A 15,040-nucleotide genomic window follows, 5' to 3' on the forward strand; every position below is an offset into this window, starting at 1 on the left:
GCTACACCACTCATCATGGGAGGTGACGACGTCCAGGCTGGAGGCCGTAAGCTCAGTCACAATGAGCTGGAGATGGCCCGTCAGTTCTCAGAGACGAGCGCACGCTTGTCTCAAGCCATCGAAAGGCAAAAGAAGGGCAAGGATGTTGACAAAACGGAAGATCTCAAGAAGGAGCTGGAGATGTGGGAACACAGGGTTTCTGTCGAAGAGCTTTGCAGCAAGCTCAAGACTGACGCGCAAAAGGGTCTTACCGATGCTGAGGCCAAGATCCGCTATGACAGGGACGGTCCTAACATGCTCTCCCCGCCTAAAGTGACCCCCTGGTGGATCAAACTCGGTCTCCAGTTCCTCAACTTTTTCGCTTTGTTGCTCCAGATTGCTTCTATCCTTTGCTTCATTGCTTACGCCCTGGACAAGGATGCTATTGACAATCTCTACCTCGGTTGTGTCTTGTACGGTGTCGTCATTATCACTGCCATCTTCTCATTCTTCCAGGAGTTCAAGAGTGAGAAGACTATGGAGAAGTTCAAGAATTTCCTCCCGCCGAAGTCTGTCGTCCGCCGTAACGGAAAGGTCACCGAGATCGACGCATCCACTCTGGTTGTCGGTGACGTCATTGAGGTCAAGTTGGGAGATAAACTCCCAGCCGATATTCGTCTAACGGAAAACCAGAAGCTGAAGGTCGACAACTCTCCCCTCACTGGTGAGTCCGAACCCATTGGCCGTACCGTTGATTGCACTGATGACAATCCCCTCGAGACCAAGAATCTTGCCTTCTTTGGTACATTGGCTGTCGATGGAACTTGCGTTGGTATTGTTGTCAACACTGGTGATGGTACTGTATTCGGTCGCATTGCTGGTCTCGCTGCTGGATCTAGCGCAGAGGTCACTACCCTGCAGCTTGATATTCATCATTTCGTTATCATCATTTCTTCTGTTGCAATCTCGCTTGGTGTTCTGTTTTTCATCATCGGTCTCATCAAGGGAACTGAAGTTATCACCAACATTGTGTTCTGCATCGGTATCATTGTCGCAAATGTCCCCGAAGGTCTTCTTGCTACTGTGACGGTCTCCCTCACCTTGTCCGCGAAGCGTATGGCCAAGAAACAAGTGCTCGTGAAAAAGCTAGAGGCTGTCGAGACACTCGGATCGACTACTTGCATTTGCTCAGACAAGACAGGTACTCTTACTCAGAACCGAATGACTATTGTCCATCTCGCGTACAACAATGCGCTGTACACTACGAAGACGGCCGCGACTGAAGCTACTTTTGACACTGAGGATTCGTGCTTTAAGGAGCTGTTCTACATTGGTGCGAACTGCGCGAAGGCCATGTTCGATGCTAAAGATCTAGATGATAACCCGGAGAAATCAATTGACGAGCGCAAGGTCAATGGTGATGCTTCAGAGGCTGGTATTCTCAAGTTTTCGGAGAAGATTACGTCTGTCAGTGCAATCCGTTCTCGCAACACTCAGGTTTCGACCATTCCTTTCAACTCTGCGAACAAATTCATGATCACAATCAACAAAGTTGCGGATGCGGGAGATCGCCTCCGTTTGTGTATGAAGGGTGCCCCTGAACGTGTTATGGATAGGTGCACAAGCATCCTCACGAAAGAGGGTGCGGTTCCTTTCGATGCCGATGCCAAAGCCGTTATCAATGAGCAGCTCGCTTTCATGATGGAAAGAGGAGAGCGTTGCTTGGGATTCGCCAAGCTGGATCTTGACCCGGCCGAGTATCCTGTTGGTTTCCAGTTTGATGTGGAGGAGATCAACTTCCCCATGGAAGGTTTGGTATTTGTCGGCCTGATGGCTCTTCTGGACCCGCCTCGTGAGGCTGTGCCGAACGCTGTCGCCACTTGCCAGAGTGCCGGTGTTAAAGTTGTCATGGTTACTGGTGATCATCCAGCCACTGCCAAGTCAATTGCCAAGCAGGTCAATATCATCAAGGAGTCAACCGCCGAGGATATTGCCAAGGAGCGAGGGATCAACCCGTCCGACGTAGACCCTTCCGAGGTGAATGCCATTGTTGTTCCCGGTTCCCAAATCAAGGACTTGGAGCAGGACGATTGGGATCGCATCCTTGCCCACGAGCAGATTGTGTTTGCTCGTACATCTCCGCAGCAGAAACTCATCATTGTGGAAAACAACCAGCGACTCGGAAACATTGTTGCTGTTACCGGCGACGGTGTCAATGATTCCCCCGCCTTGAAGAAGGCCAACATTGGTATTGCCATGGGGATCGCAGGCTCCGATGTTTCGAAGGAAGCCGCCGACATGATCTTGCTTGATGACAACTTTGCCTCTATTGTGGCCGGTGTCGAGGAAGGTCGTCTCATCTTTGACAATCTGAAGAAGAGTATTGCCTACACGCTTACGAGTAACATTCCGGAAATTACTCCTTTCTTGGCTTTCATCATCTTTCAGATCCCGCTTCCTTTGACAACTGTTCTCATCCTTTGCATCGATCTTGGAACCGATTTGTTGCCTGCCATTTCCCTTGCCTACGAGAATGCTGAGTCCGATATCATGCTTCGTCCACCTCGTGACTCTCGAGTGGATCGTCTTGTGAACAGGCGTCTCATCTCGTTTTCATACTTCCAAATCGGTGTCATTCAGGCATTGGCTGGCTTTTACTGTTACCTCATCGTCCTTGGAGACTATGGACTCACTGCCAATGTGCTGCTATTCCTCGACGAAGATGCCCATCTTGCGTCTCCCAGTAAGGAGGATAAGCGTTGGCTTTACGCAGTTCGCCCGAGGGTCGGTGGTAGGTCTTTACGTGCAGACTTCTTCGATGGTAACGACGGACGTGACTTCCGGGAATTTTTCACGGCGGTACAACCCGGTTTCATCCAGCAGCAAGCGAGCGAAGACGATGGCGGTGACGGCACAGGCGTCATCTTCGAGCAGCTGATTCTGGATGCGAATGTGAACCAACTTCGGAACATGTTCAAGATCATCGGTACTGTTGAGAAAACTCCGCCTTGCGCAGCTTTCTCGTGCCAGGTTGATGATGAAACAGTTGAGAACGACTTCGGTCGTTGCTTCGGATTGAATACGGATTCGACTGCCGTGAATATTCCGTTCGAGAACATCCTGGACACGGACGAAGTGGAACGACAGGTGAACACGGAGGTGGTTGAAGGTGAAGAAGATGGAGAAGGCTGCTTCGACCTGTACACTGAGCGGATGCAGGATGAAACTTTGAAGCACGCGCAGACTGCATTCTTCGTCTGTATTGTAATTGTACAAATGGGTGGTCTTCTTGTTTGCAAGACTCGCCTACTCTCATTCTTCAAGCAGGGCATGAAAAATCTGGTCCTGAACATTGGTCTCCTCACGGAGGTGGCCCTTTGCGCACTTCTTTGCTACGTTCCGTTCATTCAGACTGCGTTCTCAACGCGCCCCCTTCGTTTTGTGCACTGGCTCCCTGCCATCCCGTTTTCCGTGTTCATCTTCACATACGATGAGCTAAGGAAATTTGGGATTCGTCTTGGAGACAGCACTGGAAACGTGGTTGGAGTGTGGCTTCGTGATAATACATATTGGTAATTTGTTCCGGCTTAATATGTGCATTTCGTAGATCTAGGAAACGTTGAAGAGAAATAAAAGTTATGTCTGCCTCGAAGGGGCCTTCGCTACCCCCTCTACCCAGTGTTTGCTTGCTCATATTTACGAACTTCATTCTCCCGTTATCGGGCCTCTACACCTAACCTCGTAGGGGTGGACTGTCGGATGTGCACCGGAGGAGTATCTATGGTAATGCGCAGCTGTGGAATGAATACAGCAGTAGAAAGACTGGAGGAGTCAGACGCCACTTGAAGCAGTTGCGTTGGCACTCTTGCTCTGCAAACAAGGCTCATGTGACGGCGCAGGACGTAGAATCTTCATGCCTCTTGGATACGATAGCTAGCTAGAGATCTAGACTATCTAGTGTCTAGGTGACAAATGACCTCATATGAGGTCACTTTTCAACTTATTTTTTCTCTACTTGCGCTAGCTCAACAAGATGGAAAAAGATACTCTCGCCACCGCAGTTGACTTCTGCGTTGCGGAAGGGCGGAGTTTGGTGAGATCTGCACGTCTTTTCCAGCCATTTTTAAAATGCCCAAAAAAGGAGCCTTTTTGACCAACCTCAAAACGTTTTATGTTGATTTCTTCGAAACCAAAACGCCTGTTTAAAAAGCCAACTCATCATTGAAACTTCATTAGATTCTTAGTCTCTCCGTGCATTGGAAACTGCCATCCAATGTTTTGCAAGATGTTAATGCCGAGGGCAAATACGTTAAAGAAATGGTGTCCAAACTGACTTTTTAAAGTTTCGATTTAATTTATATATATTTTTGCAAAAAAAAACTGGCCTCATATGAGGCCATGACTGACCTCATATGAGGTCAAATCGCTTGTCGTCTAGTGTCTAGGTGACAAATGGCCTCATATGAGGTCACTTTTCAACTTAATTTTTCTCGACTTGTGCTAGCTGAACAAAATGGAAAAAGATACTCTCGCCACCGCAGTTGCCTTCTGCGCTGTGCAAGGGTGGAGCTTGGTGAGATCTGCACGTCCTTTCCAGGCTTTTTGAGAATACCTAAAGAAGAAGCTTTTTTAAAGAACATCAAAACATTTTTTGTTGATATCTTCGAAACCAAAACGCCTGTTTAAAATATCATCCGATTGTTGAAGCTATATTAGATTCTTAGTATTTCTGTGTATTCATAACTGCTATCCCGATGTTTTGCAGGAAGCTATTACCGAGGGAATATTGGTTAAAGAAATGGTGTCTAAACTGATTTTATAAAATTTCGATTTAATGTATACATTTTTGCAAAAAAAACCCCGGCCTCATATGAGGCCAAGCCTGACCTCATATGAGGCAAATTGCCGGTCGTCTAGACACTAGACACCAGACTATCTTCGAAACGAACGAAGAGGCGTGTTGAAAATATCAACCGATTATTGAAACTTGATTAGATTCTTAGTCTTTCTGTGTATTGTCAAGTGCTATCCCAATGTTTTGCAAGATGTTATTGCCGCGGGACATGTTCGTTAAAGAAATGGCGTCCAAACTGACTTTATAAAGTTTCGATTTAATGTATATTGTATATTTTTTTGCAAAAAAAAGCTTGCCTCAAATGAGGCAAATCGCATGCCGTCTACCTCTCGAGGTAGACACTACACGTGTACTAGCTACCCTTGGGTAGAGCCAGCGCGAAGCCGTGCAGACCAACAACCCTCCTAATTTACTGTACCTTCGAAGGTACTCTTGGGTACCATGTAAAGAAGTACAGCGGCACCCCAAAAAAGGGGCCCCCATTGAGGCCTGACATCGCAGACGGCGGAAAACCGCGGCGGAGAAGCACGGGTGTGAACACAAAAAAACATCCAAATTTAAATGGCTGATTTCGCTGAAAGGCTGCGCAATATGTATTAAAATTAGTTTGAACTCGACTCGAGGCGTAGTCTGGTCGTGGCAACCTCCACACTGTAACAGTTGACCACGCTGAACAAATCGTCAAAGTCGGTGCGGTGCGCCTTGCCAACCGCTCCATAGCGGACATCAGCTACGCACCCAATTTGAAGGGGCCTGCATCTTTCTACCAGTTACTGCTGTAGGCTCAGCTGATATGAGTATCTTTGGGCAAACTCAGGGTGCGTCGCAACCGACTTTTGGTACTGCTGCACCAACGTTTGGCGTACCGGCCCAAAACTCCTTTCGTGGTCCCGTCCAAAACGCTGCTCCGCAGTTTGGCGCGAATCAGCAGACTTCTCAATCCATCTTCGGCGGAGCGCAAAGCTCTCAATCCCTCTTCGGCGCCACGACACAGAGTTCTCAATCGCTTTTTGGAGCACCGACGCAGGCGCCTTCATTATTTGGCGCCTCGCAACAGAGTTCAGCATCTCTTTTTAGAGGCCAAGCTCAATCTGCCTCTTTGTTCGGAGCACCGCAACAAAGCTCGGCTTCTTTGTTTGGAGCGCCTGCCACTCAGCCCTCTTTATTCGGTGCTCAGGCACAGTCCACGACAGCGTCATTTGGCGCACCTGGATCCTCTTCTTCTCTCTTTGGTGCGCCAGCACAGGGGGCCTCATTGTTCGGTGCACAGTCACAGAATCCTCCATCTCTCTTCGGTGCCGCCCCTCAACAACAGCAGCCCCAACAGTCACAGTCTCAGACCTCCGAAATCAACCTGCGCACTCGTGTATGGCAGCTTCCACAGAACTTCCAGACCGATCTGTTTGCAGTTGAGAGACACTTGCGAGAGCAGCGGATAAAAGGGACTCAATTACTATCGACAGGCAGCAATTTTGACTCGGATATCGCACAAACGAAAACGCGCTCCACAAATATTACACGTCGTCTCGCTAAGCTTCGCGCTGTGTTGGAGGCATTGAGGGCTAATTCGGAAACTCTAAAGGCCGCTGTGCGGATTGAAAGGGGTTCGACAGAGCCGGTCGTACTTGCCCTAGAAAACCTCTCCAAGAACAGCTTCAGGTCTGAAGCTGTGTTGTTCGATGATGCATTTTCATTTAACTATCATGGCTCCTCTGTCCAAATGCGAGATCGAGTAACTCACGTTCCAGAGGACTATTTCTCGCGAACTCTAGATGAATTGGAATCAAGGGCACATGAATACAAGAGAGAGATCGACGAAATTGCAGAGTTTTTAAGAGCAAAGGGATTAGTCTTGAGTCGCAGCGGCGGAAAATCTGCAATTGCCCCTTCGTCGCATAGTGCGACGGGGACTGCGAATGGAAGCCTATTGGACAGCATTTCACAAAGGCAATTCGGTATCGGGCTCGGTGCGAATGACATGTCAATGGAATCTAGGGGAAAGACGATTGAGGACATCATTCGGAGGCAGTACGAGTATTTTATGGTCGTGGCAAGTCACATAGGAGGTGTCCACGAGAATTTGTGGGCCCTTCGAGAGCAGTTCCTCCAGCTTCTTCGTGTAAGGGATCCCGACGCGCTGAATCCGTTCGAATTAGCAGATCGGCGTGAGAAAGCTGAAGAGCAGCGAAGGCAGAGTGCGGAGAACAAGGCTGCTGAGAACGGGTTTGGATTCTCGATGAACGAGTCTGCAAACCCCGCAGCGGCTGCTGCGGGACAATCAGCTCCCTTGAATATTCAAGGAGGAAGTACTGGTGCAGCGGGCGGTATTTTTGGAGCAGTGGGTAACACAGGCAGCTCCGACAAGGGGGCAAGTCTTTTCGGGGGCGGCAGTTCCACTGGGGCTGGACTATTTGGCCAAACTAGCGGCTCTGGGGCAAACCAAGACTCCTCCTTGAACCCCGGACCCAATCCAGCGAGCAACGCGGCTAAAAGGTTAGCAACCGGGCGCAGAAAACGATAGTTGCTGAAGGCGAGATTTTCGTGTTACGCACGGCACTCATTGTGCTTTTTGGGGATTTAGTAGTGGTTGTAATGCTGCCAAGGAGATCAGAAGGGCTTCTTCTGTTCGAATGGTCCGAGACCCTTGGTTGGGGCATGTATTAACGTAGAAGTCGAACAAATCACCAACACTGTGATGGTTCTCGTTTTGGACTAGGGAGGGCGAAATGCCAAGAGAGGCTAAACCCTCATCTCCAATGACGCTCTTCTCGAGACCATTCACGCCGCCGAATACAATAAGTAAGTGCTTGAACTCCGGAAGACAGAGGTCTGACTGGTCTGAATGCGGGGATATTGGTGTGCCTCGTTCCGAGGTCCCGAGAGTTAGATCGTATCCAGTCAGTGAGACGGCACTATCGCGAAACACGTCGGAGAGTGACTCTGCGATTCTGGTACGATAGCCCCAATATGTGCCTTCCGTCTTTTTTGGGCAGTCATGATCTACTAGTCGCCCAAATAGATATTTCCCAGGACACGAGCCGTAATCTGGACCGGATGGTTCCATGTCGACGGTGGCCCTGTCCCCAATAGGGACAGTGCAGTCGATTTCTACTAATTTGTCTAGCCCGACATCTATAAACTTTGTCGGCGGCCCCAAGTTTGTATTCATAGAGACGTTGCCATAGCTGGGTGCTTTGCGGTGCTGGTTTCTTGGGTAGTTGCCGCGCCCCACAGCAATTCCCTCTCGCCATCGGCAGGGTTCGTTTCGAGCAACATGACTAGGCAGTGCTAGAGGATTTAAAAGACCAACGAGGCGTAACTCAGATGAGACAGGGAACAAGTGTTTTCTCAGATATTGCGGAGTTTCAAGGTAATCCAATATGAGCTTGAAGAAGTCGGTGTTATCCAACTGGGTATGCTCGTGATTTCTTCGTCGGGAATCCTGCCGGTCGCCCGTGGCTTGTCCGTCGCCTTGCTCTTTGAAGATGATGACTTCGTCAACGCAATAAATGGCCATGCAACGGGCTACTTGGCCAGCCAAGTACATCCTGAGCTCAGGAGATTGAGCATTTGATAGTATCGATGATGGCAAGGCGACAGAAACAGTCGCAGACCTGCCGGCGCTTTCGCGGACGACTTCAAAAGTAGATTCACCTTGATTTCTGGGGTCCATTTCGGACATCAAAACTGGCATTCCTCTGGGGTCGAGCGGCTCTCAAGCCCGTACCGCAATTCGCAACACTAGGCTGGAAGTCTCGCCGGGTCGGGAATCTTCTCACGGCGTGCGGCGCGAATAAGAGCGCCGAGAATGAAATCAGCCGTCAATAGTCTGATAAGCGCAGCAGACGGAGGAAGGAGGTGATTGGCTCTTTTACGATGCAGCCTTGGATCAAAACTGCGCACAATTGAATAGGGCCATATCTCACGGAGAGAGTTTTAATATTACAGAATCACCACGGCACTAATGTATACGTTATTCCATGACGTCTTGTGAGGCCACTTTAAGGCATGCTCACATCAACAAACGAGCATGACCGGGATCTCCATTGAGGGCGAGAGTGTCAAAGAGCGAGAGTAGCAGTTCAGGAGCCGTTGTGAACGTTTCCGTGGCTACCCCGTTAGATATTCTGCGCCCTTCATTCACCAGTCCGGGGACTACCTCAATGCTCAAAAAAGACCAGCATCGTGCCGCCCCAAGGGCAAGGAACGGGGAAAGAACATACATATACACCGGGTCAACCCATGCTAACCTTCAACGCTAGCATTCTCGAAACGCTTCTCGTACTGTCCAAAGACAGATTGCATGCCGAGATCTGCTGTGAATCAACACTTGGTCGCATGCCCCTTTGAACTTGTCCTGGCGACTTTTCTCCGAACAAATGGTACTGACGAACAGGTCCACTTGTATCACAACACTGTCGACTGTGCTTTCCCCTTTCGTGTTGTTCTTCACTATCCGCCCTCTTGTGCTGCGGGAAGCGGCAGCGGCGCTGAGAACAATCCGTCGGTGAAGAGGGGCCTTCCAGAGGAAAATTTCGGCGGGCCGCACCTTGCGCCCGGAAGGACTCTCTATATCAGCTGCTGAGGAATGGATGCATATGATTCAGCGGTCCGCACCCATTTCCAACCCTGAAGGCCGAGTTGATTGCTTGATAGACGTATTCTTTAGCTGTAGTAATTGCCTGTTGCAATGGCTGTCCCTTTGCTACCTCGGCAGCAATTGCTGAGGCGAGGGTACATCCAGTTCCATGTGTACTACTTGAGTCTAGGCGCGGTTTTGTGAATGCCTGCCAGTCTTTTCCATCATACAAGATATCAGTCGCGACATCGGGGTCGACTTCATCACCTGAAAGGCGTTGTTGCCGAGGGGTGTCAAAGCCTAGATGCCCTCCTTTTATCAACACGTTCTTGCATCCCATGGCATGTATGGCTACACATGCTCGCCGCACATCTGTCAAAGTGTGAATGGGCCTGCCAGTGAGCTTGGAGGCTTCAGGGATGTTCGGGGTCACCAGAGTAGCAAGGGGTAACAAGTCGGAGATGAGGGCGTTTAACGTAGAGTCTCCAGATACGAGTGAGTCACCACTGGTGGCTACAAGCACTGGGTCAACGATAAGAGTGGAGACATTGTATGAGCGAACAGCATTCGCAGCAATTTTGATTATCTCAGCATTGGGAAGCATGCCTGTCTTGACGACCGAAAATTCAATGTCTATGAAGACGCTGTCCAGCTGCTGCTTGACGAAAGATGTCGGAGGAACATGTACAGCCTGGACTCCGATTGTGTTTTGAGCTGTCAACGCAGTGATCACAGAAGCTCCATAGACGCCAAGCGCGGTCATAGTCTTCAAATCAGCCTGGATACCAGCTCCACCCCCTGAGTCTGAACCCGCAATTGTTAATGCACATGGAAACATATTTGCAGAGATGCAAATCTTGACTTCTATGCCAAAAGCTTGGAGACTACGTGCTCCATGAACGTTATCAGGGCTGATATATTATGAATGCCGTCACGGTTGTTCGTGCATCACCGACATTGATGGTCATCATGGACTGGCATATCGCTTAACTTTTGTGACTTTGCGAATGAGGTCGGGGACGAGGGATGAATGGGATACACATTTCGAGAAGTTGAGTGTACAGTAGATGCTGTACCGAAGGTGTATTGTACTAATATGCGCATCGCAGCCGATGTGAATGATCTACCCCTCCGTTGGGAGGCGGGCGACGAGATCGGACAAGTTGAATCAATATAAACGTAACGTGGACACGTGGCAAGAGCGAGATCAAAGTTTGGGCGAGGCTCACAATTTCTGTTAAGGTCACCGCCGACGATCTGCCGACGATCAGCCCACCAGCATTCTCCGCCGCTTTAGCATCCCCCTCATCGCCCTCTCTTTGCTTCACAGACGTGTCATCGACTTCAACAGAAGCTTCGTCACTCGGAAGTTTCCTGTTTTTCCACTTAGAAAGTCTGTCCCCCTCGTTCAAAAATGAAGAGCTTCGCATTTGCCCCTGCCATGCCCGTTGGCTCCCGTGGTCCTTTCATTTCCACACAGAGAGCCATCACGTCTGGTCCCTCTTCAAATGCTTTGGCTGCCCGTCGCTCGTCGCGCTCATCGACAGCCATTAGAATGGGACCGAAGGAGATTGCCTTCGGGGAGAAATCCAGGCGCGCTCTCATTGTGGGTGTCGACGCAGTTGCCAATGCCGTCAAGGTCACACTTGGCCCGAAAGGCCGCAACGTCGTCCTTGGCCGAGGATCTTTCTCAGCCCCGCTTTCTGTCAACGATGGAGTTACTGTCGCCAAGGAAATTTCCCTGGAGGACCCCATGGCCAACGCGGGAGCCAGGTTGTTACAGGAGGTAGCCTCGAAGACCGATTCTAAGGCCGGAGATGGTACCACCACCTCGACTGTGCTTTGTCAGGAAATTGTTCATCAAGGCATAAAGGCTGTTGGCAGTGGCCGCAACCCAATTGCGTTGAGAAAGGGAATTGACAAGACCGTCAAGTTCCTGGTCAAGGAATTGGAGCGCCGTGCTCGTCCGAGTAAGGGCATGGATGATATTCGCGCCGTTGCCACTATTTCTGCTGGAAATGATCAGGAAATTGGTGAAATCATTGCAACGGCTTACGAGAAGATTGGACCCACCGGTACAACTTCCGTGGAAGAGGGACAGAGTCTAGGCAACTCCGTAGAGTTTACTGAAGGTATGGAACTAGACAGAGGTTACATATCCCCATATTTTGTCAAGGATCAAGAGCGTCAAGTTGCCACAATGATCAAGCCTCGTGTGCTCATTACTGATCAAAAGATCAGCGCTGTCAAGGATCTTGTCAACTTGCTTGAGGGGCTCGTTAAAACAAAAGAACCTCTCGTGATCGTTTGTGACGATCTCGCTGGTGAGGCTCTGTCAACAATGGTTGTTAACAAGATGCGAGGTGTACTGGACATTGTCGCCCTCAAGTCGCCTGGGTTTGGAGAGCGGCGCAAGCAGTATCTTGAGGATATTGCGGTCATCACTGGGGGAACATTCATCTGCTCAGATTTGGGAATGAGCCTTGAGGAGGTGAAGATGACTGATCTCGGCATTGCAGAACGCATTGTCGTCGGGAAGGAATCTACCACGATCGTTTCAACCGGCGAGCATGAAGAAGCAGTTAAGTCTAGGATTGCCCAAATCGGCATAGAGCTTGAGAATACCGATTCACAGTTCGATACCGAGAAGCTGGAAGAGCGTCGCGCTCGCCTCGGCGGTGGCGTCGCACGTATTCTCATCGGAGCTGCTACGGAGACCGAGTTAAAGGACAAAAAGCTTCGTTGCGAAGATGCTCTTAACGCTACGAAGGCTGCAATGGAGCAAGGTATTCTGCCGGGTGGTGGCGCTGCCTTGGCACATCTGTCACTTTTGATCCCCGACTTTGCGACGACTTTGGAGGAGGAGGACGAGAAGGTTGGTGCTTCCATTGTACAAGCTGCAATCACATCTCCACTGCGACAGATTTGCTTCAATGCTGGAATCGCCGGAGAAATTGTTTTGGAAAAGGTTCTGAACAACGACTTTGAGTTTGGCTACAACGCGGCAACTGGCGAATACGAGAATCTGGTTGAGAGTGGTGTGCTTGATCCCGCGAAGGTTACCTGCTGGGCTTTGGAAAACTCGGCTAGCGTTGCGGGAATGATTTTGACCACGGAATGCGTTGTTGTCGAAATTCCCGAGAAAACACCGCCTGCCGGTGACGGCATGGGTGATCTTCCTGGGGAAGCCTACATGTGATGCCCTTAAACATAGATAAATCCACTCAAGAACACGGATCGCCTCTGCATATATGAAGGAGTTTGCGGGCATCTGGAAGGAAAGCATTGATAGTTGACGGACGGGAAAGATAGCAGCCTCATCAGTTCTGTCTTCAGTTCTGTCAGGTATCACAAGCATGATGCCCGCGTATAAACGTGTCACATTGCATAGAGCGAAATGCTACATTTCATGAGGCAACCATGACTCTTGTCTTCCCAAATCTTAACCTCTGGGTGCACTGCGCAGATCGCCCGAAATGAAATAAAGCTCCCCCCACCAGATTCCAACGAAGAGTTTTAGTTTAAGATTGCGCATTTTGGTTTGGTTCGAAATTTTGTGTTTGGGTGTTAGGTTTAGGGATAGCGTGTTTCGACACAACGGAAAAGGTCTTCGCGGCTTACAATATTACAATATCTCCTTACATGGTCTGCAAGCAGCCCAAAACTACTATGTTACCGGATTCTCTATATCCCACATATGGACCGGCTTCCCCGAAAAATCCGCCGGGGTCTACATAATGTGTGATTCAGCTTTGGTGTCCAGTGACCCTAACGTGCACCACTGGGAAGTAGCTTCAAACCATTGCGGCATCTCAATTTCTCGTTACAACACTGCAAGCGATGGCTGTGATGCACTCCGCCCTGATCGATGAGACTCATTTGACTGATGCCTCCTGTGGCCTCTTCGTCTTCTTCGACGCCTTTCGGCGAGGTACTCGAGCTCTTCCTGTTCCGAGAGCTGTCGCGTATAGTTGCGTGGAAAGTATCCTGTTGATTTGCCCAACCGGCCGCACCACCAGCCGCTCTCATTCTTGGAACTCACTTCGATTACATCACCGATGTGAATCTCAAGCTCGTTGGATTCACGGGGAACAAAATCGTAGATTGCTAGAAGTCTCATGAGAACTTCTTGGCGGACAGGAGCTTCACCTGAACTGACGGTATCCCGGCTTCCTTTGCCCTCGCGATGCCTTCTTCTTTGAAAAGGATCTTGACTTTGTGCCGAACCTTTCAAGCCAGCGTCAGGGGAAACGTTTTCCGTCGTGGATGTGCTGCTCGCCGCTGAGGTACCGATGGAAGGTAAAAAGTAAGGCTCCAAGCCGTGCACTGTTCCACGACCACTTTGGGAACCGGCGGGAGTGGTGTTTTCTCGCTGCAGCGGGCCCACGCCAGAAGCAGGAAGTGGAAGAGATAGTGTCGGAGAGAAAGCTGCAGCGGCATCAACATGGGCAGAGCTTGCCGATCGGCCTCTTCGCGGGCTTGTCGCGAGGGAAAGGTCGAGGGTGAGGCCGGTGTCCAAAGCAGATATTGAGGTGGCGGGGCCCTTTGGGACGGCGTCAGCACTGCGAACGCGTCCACGTGCAGCATCTCTTGGAGGACGTCGGCCACTTGCGCGGGCGCTGGTGGTTTCGCTTTCAAGGTCATCGAGTTCTGGGTGGTCACGCTCGTCGTCGTCCTCATCGTCTCCATCGTCTTCAAAAGCATACGAGTCATCCCAAGTCTCCTTGTCAACAATACCGCCAGCGATGTCGGTTAGGGAGGTCATTGGGGCGGCCGGGGAGAGCTCGGTGGTGATGGGAGGAGTCTTCTCCACAAGCTTGACGAGGTCGTCCAGGGTGTCAACCGTGGCCGTGGCTTGGTCGGCCAAGACAAGGACGAGCGAGCGGAGCGGAGCGGTGACAAACGAACCCATGTTTCTTTCGATGTAGTTGAAGCGCTGGATGACCTCGTCGTGAAACATGGCATAGCGGTCGGAAATCTCCTTGAGCCTTCGTTGCTTATCGCGCAGGCGCGAGCCGTCGCGCTTGCGTTCGGTCTGGAGCTTTTTCTGGCGCTTCTGCATCTCGGCCAAGGCTGCGCTGCGCTGTTTGATATAGTCGCGTACCTTTGGAATCTCGTCCAGACGGCTCTTAATAGGGGCGAGGACGTTATCGTCGAAACTCTTCTCGGACTCGCTGAGCCACTTTGCGCGGACGGCTATCTGTGCGTCGAGGAAGTTTGCGACGAGGTGGTTGTGGTGGGACGAGGGCGCAGCGAAGAAGCGCTGCATGTTGGTGGCGACGGTGACGCCACACTCGGCCACGCACAGGACGGCGGTCTTGTACGCGGCGAGCGACTCGACCAGGGCGCGGAACGAGGCGTCCGCGTCGTCGAACTTGCGCGCCTTGTCGGCGAAGATAGCCTCGTCGGCATGGATGGCGGCCGGCGGCGGCGTGGGCGACGCCGCCAGGATGTCCTTCTTGCTCGCGGAGGACCGTGCGGGGAGGGTCTCGCCCCACATGGGGAGGGGGGGTGGTGTGGGACGGCGGGGGTACGGGTGAGGGCGCGGGGGGGGGGGGGGCGTACCGTTGCGGGAGCGAAAACAAAAACGGCGGGTGGGAAAAGGTGCGCCCAAAGGGGGGGGGGGG

At 50.9% G+C, this 15,040-nt stretch overlaps 7 protein-coding genes; 3 read left to right on the forward strand and 4 right to left on the reverse strand.

The window, feature by feature from the left end:
• Positions 1–15: 15 nt before the first annotated feature.
• Positions 16–3,670, forward strand: CHC_T00009537001 (Na+-ATPase). XM_005718263.1 is given in 2 exon segments: positions 16–3,555; positions 3,556–3,670. 1 exon segment carries the CDS (start codon positions 16–18, stop codon positions 3,553–3,555), a length of 3,540 nt encoding a protein of 1,179 aa, XP_005718320.1. The 3' UTR covers positions 3,556–3,670.
• A 1,957-nt stretch (positions 3,671–5,627) lies between these two features.
• CHC_T00006161001 (hypothetical protein) lies at positions 5,628–7,355 on the forward strand. Its single transcript, XM_005718264.1, has one exon. The coding sequence runs from the start codon at positions 5,628–5,630 to the stop codon at positions 7,353–7,355; it is 1,728 nt and encodes a 575-aa protein (XP_005718321.1).
• A 36-nt stretch (positions 7,356–7,391) lies between these two features.
• CHC_T00006162001 (hypothetical protein) lies at positions 7,392–8,528 on the reverse strand. Its single transcript, XM_005718265.1, has one exon. It carries the CDS (start codon positions 8,526–8,528, stop codon positions 7,392–7,394), a length of 1,137 nt encoding a protein of 378 aa, XP_005718322.1.
• Positions 8,529–9,408: 880 nt separating this feature from the next.
• On the reverse strand, positions 9,409–10,251 carry CHC_T00006163001 (hypothetical protein). Its single transcript, XM_005718266.1, has one exon. It carries the CDS (start codon positions 10,249–10,251, stop codon positions 9,409–9,411), a length of 843 nt encoding a protein of 280 aa, XP_005718323.1.
• A 253-nt stretch (positions 10,252–10,504) lies between these two features.
• CHC_T00006164001 (hypothetical protein) lies at positions 10,505–10,843 on the reverse strand. Its single transcript, XM_005718267.1, has one exon. The coding sequence runs from the start codon at positions 10,841–10,843 to the stop codon at positions 10,505–10,507; it is 339 nt and encodes a 112-aa protein (XP_005718324.1).
• Positions 10,844–10,854: 11 nt separating this feature from the next.
• Positions 10,855–12,924, forward strand: CHC_T00010148001 (Chaperonine 60). XM_005718268.1 is given in 2 exon segments: positions 10,855–12,612; positions 12,613–12,924. 1 exon segment carries the CDS (start codon positions 10,855–10,857, stop codon positions 12,610–12,612), a length of 1,758 nt encoding a protein of 585 aa, XP_005718325.1. The 3' UTR covers positions 12,613–12,924.
• A 41-nt stretch (positions 12,925–12,965) lies between these two features.
• The window catches only part of CHC_T00006166001 (hypothetical protein), a 4,500-nt gene continuing 2,425 nt past the window's right edge, over positions 12,966–15,040 (reverse strand). The window contains 3 exon segments of the mRNA XM_005718269.1: positions 12,966–13,654; positions 13,655–13,753; positions 13,858–15,040. The exon segment at positions 13,858–15,040 is cut by the window's right edge and continues 541 nt beyond it. Of these exon segments, the coding sequence (XP_005718326.1) occupies positions 13,655–13,753; positions 13,858–15,040 (1,282 nt within the window). The 3' untranslated portion in view covers positions 12,966–13,654.

Source organism: Chondrus crispus, genomic scaffold (assembly GCF_000350225.1).
Source record: "Chondrus crispus Stackhouse genomic scaffold, scaffold_37, whole genome shotgun sequence".
Taxonomy (NCBI): domain Eukaryota; phylum Rhodophyta; class Florideophyceae; order Gigartinales; family Gigartinaceae; genus Chondrus; species Chondrus crispus.

Excerpts from the sequence above, each read along its gene's own strand:
- CHC_T00009537001 (XM_005718263.1), top strand. The coding sequence starts at position 16 with ATGGGAGGTGACGACGTCCAGGCTGGAGGCCGTAAGCTCAGTCACAAT.
- CHC_T00006161001 (XM_005718264.1), top strand. The coding sequence starts at position 5,628 with ATGAGTATCTTTGGGCAAACTCAGGGTGCGTCGCAACCGACTTTTGGT.
- CHC_T00006162001 (XM_005718265.1), bottom strand. The coding sequence starts at position 8,528 with ATGCCAGTTTTGATGTCCGAAATGGACCCCAGAAATCAAGGTGAATCT.
- CHC_T00006163001 (XM_005718266.1), bottom strand. The coding sequence starts at position 10,251 with ATGTTTCCATGTGCATTAACAATTGCGGGTTCAGACTCAGGGGGTGGA.
- CHC_T00006164001 (XM_005718267.1), bottom strand. The coding sequence starts at position 10,843 with ATGCGAAGCTCTTCATTTTTGAACGAGGGGGACAGACTTTCTAAGTGG.
- CHC_T00010148001 (XM_005718268.1), top strand. The coding sequence starts at position 10,855 with ATGCCCGTTGGCTCCCGTGGTCCTTTCATTTCCACACAGAGAGCCATC.